The sequence below is a fragment of the Silene latifolia genome, chromosome X, assembly GCF_048544455.1.
Source record: "Silene latifolia isolate original U9 population chromosome X, ASM4854445v1, whole genome shotgun sequence".
Taxonomy (NCBI): domain Eukaryota; kingdom Viridiplantae; phylum Streptophyta; class Magnoliopsida; order Caryophyllales; family Caryophyllaceae; genus Silene; species Silene latifolia.
In genome coordinates, this window is record NC_133537.1 from 304,173,953 (window position 1) to 304,181,643 (window position 7,691).

General features: G+C 35.8%; 1 protein-coding gene across 1 annotated transcript; it reads right to left on the reverse strand.

Moving 5' to 3' along the window:
* Window positions 1-1,487: 1,487 nt before the first annotated feature.
* Window positions 1,488-7,471, reverse strand: LOC141617275 (organelle RRM domain-containing protein 2, mitochondrial-like). The gene is made up of 4 exons (XM_074434459.1): window positions 7,239-7,471; window positions 2,513-2,581; window positions 2,319-2,425; window positions 1,488-1,955 (listed from the first exon to the last, which is right to left on the reverse strand). The coding sequence occupies exons 1-4, from the start codon at window positions 7,399-7,401 to the stop codon at window positions 1,851-1,853; spliced, it is 444 nt and encodes a 147-aa protein (XP_074290560.1). The 5' UTR covers window positions 7,402-7,471; the 3' UTR covers window positions 1,488-1,850.
* Between the last annotated feature and the right edge of the window lie 220 nt (window positions 7,472-7,691).

Here is a 7,691-nt window from a genome sequence, read left to right on the forward strand (position 1 = left end):
GGATCGAGATGATTTAATTATTGACTACCTCATTTCGTGGTGAAATGATTATATTGATTATTGGATTCCTCGACTTCGTGTCTGAGATGGTAAGAAATTGTGTTGCTCAATTGTTTGCATTTTCATATCATGAGCACTTGCATTGGATACCTCATAACTGGTTCTGCAGGACCTGTTCTGGGATGATGGGACTACCTCAACTTCGGTTGGGATGATGAGACTACCCCGGCCAGGGATTGGCGGGATGAACGGGAGCGTCGGAGGATTGATCATGAGCATGCATTGCATTTGCATTTAATATTGTTCTTGTATCCATTTATTGTGGTTGTTTGGCTATTCCTACTCAACCTCGTGGTTGACAGTGTATTCGTGAATACCTGTGGTGAACCTTAATGGGGAGCAGATTTGACAGGTACTAAAGATTAGCTGACTTGGGAGCTTATGGGAATGCGTGACTTGGCCAATCTACCTAGAAGTCTAGACCACATATATTATGAGATCACCTTATTTATTTCCGCTGCGAGTTGTATCATATTTTATATTAAGTTTAGTTGGTTAATTTGTAATAAACATGTAATCGCTAAAGTTTTAATTAAAGTACTTTGGTTTGTTGTACTTTGTTATTCACTACCTCGGAAAACCGAGATGGTAACAGTCCTATTTATTTAGGAATGTCTAGCTAAAGGCTCCTAAATAAATGGGGGTGTTACATATTCTAAGCTACAATGTACGGTAGTTTACCATTGGATGACGATGTAGCTCAAAATCTATGTTGCTTAGAAAAGTAATGGGGAAAGACAAGCTACATGTTGCCATTGGAATTGCTCTTATATTGATATATGATGTTCGAAATCTCACCGTTCTTTTGTGTAATTTATGTACTCTTTTATACAAAGACACGATCATGAACATACAAAACTCAACTAATCGAATTGAGTAACTTAAGTTGATTTATATTCTAACTAATTCAAATGAACGAACTCTTCTTACATACTGTATGATAGTCATATAGCCCATGTAGATGTAAATTGTAAAATCTACCGCGTATACTCGCATTATAACAATTCAGTTCACTTTAGTTCCATTAAGTTCAGTTCAATTTGGCTTCAATAAATTTAATTAAATTCAATTCAAACAGTTTTAGTCCAAAAAAACAGGGCGTAACACTGCTATCAAGTAAAACCAATGCCATGAATATGGACGTAATTGTTCTGCATCCAAAAAAAACCATTCTATCAAAAAAAAAAAAAAAAAAAAAACCATTCTGTCTATCAAAAAGGAAAAAAAAAAACCATTCTTAAAATTAAAAACCATTTCTAACGATGCCAACAAATAATAACAGCTCAACAATTCTATCCTAAAATGATACGAGTAATAGCAGAAGTTTTTAAGCTTTGTCGATTGGATAGGGACACTAATAGTCTGTCGAGCTTAGATTACAACAGTAGCTAATGAGACAATCAAATGAAAATGAACTGAAGGCCGACTTGGCAAAAAACCTATATTATCTGAAGAAACTTTAATATCACTTGAATTTCAGCCGCATCAAATCTTTTATTGATTTAGCTTACAAAGTCATATTACAAGCATGAATAGTAGTCCACAAAGGAATGCTAATGGCAAATTCCCATAGTCATGTACGAATGTATAATCAATGAGCACTCGACCTTTAAAAAAATACAGCTATTTCAACCCCGACATAGAGTCTTGTATGAGACACTGTCCCGTGTAATACAAACCTAAATACTTGTGCATTACTCGTCTAATTATAGGCTAATAGGTTTGTCTCACATACAAAACCGTCTCATATAATTTTGTGATCCAAATAAATGGGACAACCTCCAAATTCATCAATATCCACTTCTCCCAAAGGGAAGGCTTCCACTTTGCTGCTGATATGCAGGCGCTGGCCTTGGTTTTGCAAACTCTGCGAAAATTACCCAACCGTCCAAAAACTACAAAGAAAAGGGAAATACAAGGTCATTTGTTTCTCAAGATTCATGCAGACCATCACAAAAACTATTGACCAAAAGACAGTAGACAATCTCAAAACCCCATTACAGAAAAGCAACTCTAGAGGATAATTGAGCATCTATGATATTAATTTAAGTTTCAAATGTGCAAGGACAGATGGATTCCCAAAACAATTGAAGGTACAGCAAGTCAGTAACCCTTCTTTCTATTTTTAAGTAAAGGTCATTTGATACCGTTCTCGATACAATTTTCATCTTGGGTCATTCTGAAACAGTATCTGTGTTCTAACACAGGGGCAAGACAGCGTACATAAGAAATAATATGGTTTCATACAGCTCACTTACAGCGCCATTCATGCCTTCTATTCCAGATTTCGCCTCTTCTGTAGTAGCATATTTCACAAAACCGAAACCTTTTGAAAAGCCTGAGACGTGATCAGTCACGACTTTTGCTGCATATAACAATGACACAATGAATCAGTATATGTCAACTTGTTGAAGCATAATTCTGACATCTACAATATCTGTAATAAGCATACCATGAACCACTTCGCCAAACTTCGAAAACGCTTCATGTAATCCATCTGTAGTTGTGCGTTTGCTGAGGCCTACATTCAAAAATATCAAAGAAAATAAAATAAAAAAATCAAGTCTTTTGAACATCAGAAAGTCAAAAGAACGAACAATTGAGAAACAATGAACAAGACAGCCAGGCTCAAAGAAAATGACTGAATACATTAGGATGAACAATGTCTACCAAACGGCATGGATTTTAATTTGACCAAATATCTTGTCATAAAAAATTTCTTATAGCCTGATTTCCCACTGTGCATGAATATCGTTTGCTCCCAATTATGTGCATTGAGGAAATAATTTACCGTCTATGGATTTAGTTTGGCTTTCCCACCACATCCCCAAGTATATAATAGCAGCACCACTAACTAACTCCCCCTGCTCTCACACACATTGACAAACCCTTACTTACCCATATAAGTAAAGCACCAACAAATGATCCAATCTTCCACAAAAGAATAGCCTAAAATTCACAAGAAATAATAAGTTGTGTTCATCACAATTCACAAAGCACGGAACCTGTGTCATTTTCAAAGGAATTCAACATTAAGAGCAGCCATATGAGGGAACTAAATGCACGAGAGAGCAGTAGAGAGCTGAATTTATGCAAGACAAAGAATGAATTTGATGTTTTAATGCCAAAAGTTGGTGTTGTGATGGGCTGTAAGCCTGTAACTAAAGCCGAGATTAAGGAATGGAGCATTATGACAAAGACGATAGGAACAAGTATGCAGTGATAAAGGAAAAAAGAAGGTAGGGGGAAATGAAATGCAAGATTGGAAATATTTCCAACTTGGAGGGGTAATTTCCTGTACGGGCCATAGGCAAATGCCAAATAGAGTGTATAATGTTTAAAAAAAATACGTGTGTATATAACAACTGTAAAAATAGGATCCTCCAAAAAAGAAAGGTATTTTATCACTGAAGTATCAAAATATAAGGAACTTCTCAGCAAGTAATAGTTTGATAGACTGCTAAAGCAATCAATTATTCAATTGTGCTCCCAAGGGGAATCTGACAATTAAGACAACCAAATAAATTAGTGTCTTACAGCTCATTTTCAATCGCTAAGATATTCCAAACCTCAAATCTCTTCCAAAATAACAAGTCCCAAAGTTCAGCTTTGTCAAATGACCACTCAATAAGCACTTCAACAGCAAGTTGGTGGTTGCCCAAAACATTATAACAAGGCAAATGACAGATTCACTTTTACTTTGCAAAGTGGTAAAACATTTTACACTACATTAGTGAAATGCAATTGTTCCTTGTAAACATAGCTCGGCTGCTTATACACAATAAATACATTAGTTATCTAATTAATTAGATTTAGCGACCTTCTCTGCCAAACAGCCTAGCAACAACAATGCCAACATAATTCCAATGCCTCAGCTCCAATAGTCCAACCTATAACCCAAAGCAAGGGGTCATATCTATGCAATCTTACCCCATTATTACGTAAATATTTGTGAATATACACGGCTGCTCCTCAACAAATGAACCACAAACGGTTTAGTGATCCATATTGCTTTATTCTATCATATTTTAAGGACAAAAATTAGTAATAAGTCTTAGCTTCACTAGAAATGGAAAACGACGATAGAATTATACATAGGGCACCTCAACTATTTAACTATTTTTTAAGCTATAGGGCACCTTTGAGTTCACAAGAAGACCTACTCAGAATCATTGTAAAAAAAATTTAAACAGAAAAGGGAGATGTAATAACAATGACAACAAGCCAATGTGTATGTGAATGCATGAGAATGGCCAATGCTTCAACTTATAGAAGCTCGAAGAATAAAAGTTTAGACACAAATGTAATTTTACCACGTGTTAAATACACAAAGAGACTGTTCAATAGAAGGACAACTAGGGACGGCAGGACCCTGTGGTGGCTGTGAATATCCCATCCACCTGAAATTAAATGGGTGGGATATGGATTACATTTTTTTTTGAATTTAGGATGGGATATGGATATGGGTGAATCTATACTGGGATAGATCATAGTCTATCACCCGCTTAACCACCCGGAGATATCCTAAATTAATGTTTATATAATTAGTTTTTTTAAAAAATTAAAAATTATTTAGATCAAAAAAATAATACATGAAAGTTTCTTTTAAAGACTTTATTTGACTTTTATTGCCAAAGTAATACGTAGCCCACTAAGAGTCTAACACCACTACTTACTAGCGTTACTAATTACTGATACACCGATTTCCAATCTCAATTTTTGGCCCAAATCATAAATCGTCCCTTCTCTCTGCGGTATCCCATTCACATAATTTTATCATCTCTCTGAAATTGGTGTACTCCAATATGTAAGATGATTTGTTTGGTGATGTACACCTAATTTTATCGTCTTAATTTTTTTTAAGATGTATTGCCTTTAAATTTTATAAGCGTGAAAATATCCAACGCTCCACCCGGTGGATATGGATATAGATGTGGATGGATGAGAAAATATTAAATGGATGAGTGGGATATGGATGGCCAAAAATTAAATGGATATGGATATGACTTCACTCCACCCCATCCATATCCCACCTAGTGCAATCCCTATGGACGACCCTAGGATTTGAAGAAAAAATTTAAAAGAAACGATAGTGCGGTCCAACTCAGAAAGATCTATTGCCCCATTCCAGAAGCATAATTCAGTAGATGCCTATTAATACCTCAGAAGGCAGACCTTACTAACTTCAATACAGTTTCGATGTCAAAAGATGAAATAAACAAGAGACCCTCAGCCACACAGGTGGTAGGGGAGAATCCATACCAAAATTTACTCCATGTAGTAGATAAACAAATCCTCACAAATTGGTTAAATTATGTGACCATATCACAACAAATAATGTTTGTGATCTAAAAATATACCTCCCTCCAACTTATGAGGCAGAAGTTGAAAAAAAAAAAAAAAAAAAAACTGTAATACAATCAAGTTGATGAATTTTTTTTCATGGAGCCAGTTATAGTAGGCCAATACACCATTCAATTATCCCTGTACAAAACTGATTAGGAACACCCAGAATACCCTCAGCCACAATCCATGCTTGCAAGCAGATATTAATATATCTACCAGAACTTAAACCGGTGTCAATCCAATTGTATGGTTCATTATGAGCACAGACATATTAACACTAACTTGCTTAAACCTAACACTTGGGTATGTTATGTAACCCTGTCTCACTGCTACATACACACTAAGGCACTTGAGAAAACATAATTTACATAACCAGGTCAATGCTCAAGCGAGTAAGGGGTATACAGTCTAACAAATTTTATTCTAGCCCAAGTAACTCGGGTGACTGGCATATTGGTATAAATGGAAATTTTAACCCTTGTAAGATCTATGTTACTCCAACTCGTTAGGTTAACTTGAGCAACCGTTTCCAACACTCGCATATGAGTATAATACATGGATATTTCATTGTAAAGCCAAAAAAATTACTTCCTTCATTTTGTTAGGCTTTTTATACCTGTCAAAATGTGAGAGGAATTGAAAATGTAACGAATCAAGTGAAATAGAGCGACTATTTTTTCATCAAGTATCCGACTTGAACAAGATCCCATGTCGGTTAGTTTTAAACGAATCGAAGTAACATGATAATGCTCCCACTAGAGTTTTGACTTTGACGAACCTAGGAATTCCATGAATAATGCAGACTAAAGCTACTAATATACCCACAAAAAACATTAACACAATTAAACTTCAACTTATCATATTAAAAAAAATAGGGATATTCTCTCGTGTACCCCCGAACTTTTTCGTTTTCTATGGTGTACCCTCGTTTTTTGCAAAAAAAACTGAGACCGACAATAATTCTCTGTTACGAGTTCAGAAAACGGTAATTTTTTTTTTCAAACCAATTATCTCGTCAAGGCCTTCAATTTGAAAAAAAAATCACCGCTTTTTGAACTCGTAGCCGGTAGTTATGGTTGGTCAAACATTTTTTAACGAATAAACTTTGACCGACCATAATTCCCGACTACAAGTTGAGACGTCGGTGAATTTTTTTTCAAACGGGAGACCTCTTAAAGACAGTCAATTTGGAAAAAAAGTTTATCGTATTCTGAACTTGTAGCCAAGAGTTATTGACGGTTAAAGTTTTTTTGCATGAAAAGAAGGGTATATCATAGAAAATGAAAAAGCTGAGGGGTACACGAGAGAATATCCCAAAAAAATATATAGAAATACAGGAAAACAAAAGAAAATTGGTCTAGCTTGTCATCCCTAGCTAATAAAAAAGTGTGTAATGTCAAAACTCAAATGTGAATTCTTTTTTGTTTTCATTAACCAAAACTGAACACTCTAATGTTTAGGCCTTGTTTGGTTGCCCATGGGTGAATTGGAAAATTCCATAATTTGGAAAAATGCGAGATGTTTGGTTGCCCAAATCTTTCTTTTTTCCATCAATTGCCAACTTCTCCACAAGGGAAGAGTACGATTACCTAGCCCCCTGGTTAATTGGAAACTCTTGTGTCAATTCAACCCCCAGATGTCAACCAAACGAGTTTTGGGTAATTCATGTGTTTTGTAAAATCATGAGAAATTAATTCCCGTATAGCAACTAAACGAGGCCTTACATATCTGTAGTGACTTGAACACCTAGGGTTTAGCTCAAATCACAACATTTCTTCATCAAAAAATAAAAATAAAAATAAAAATACAATTAATCGAAATAATAAAATTACCGCTAACGAAAAGGTTAGGGGAAGGATCGGCGACGGGAGCAGCTGGTTGTTGGGATGAAGGTTGAGGAGGCGTGAAATTGAAGGCTGATGTTGTACAGAGACGGTTTAGCCCTCGTGGTTTCGTCGCCGACATAGCTGCCATCACCGCCGCTTTCATCGCCATTGATTTTTTTAGGTGTGAGAGATAGAGGATTTTAGGGTTTAGTTAGGGGTTTTGCGAAAAGTCTACTCTCAAATAGTGAACCCACCAAGGCCGACTAGTAATACAATTGGTCTCCCTTGTGACGGGTTATCATTTGTGACGGATATTTTGTGAGATAAAATGGTAATAAAATGGGTTAGTGGAGAAAGGGGACCACATGAATAGTGTTGCAGAGAGAGAAAAAGTGGGTACATTGTGACGGATATGTCATGTCTTCAATGAGAATTTGTGCTAGTAATATAGAACGAATT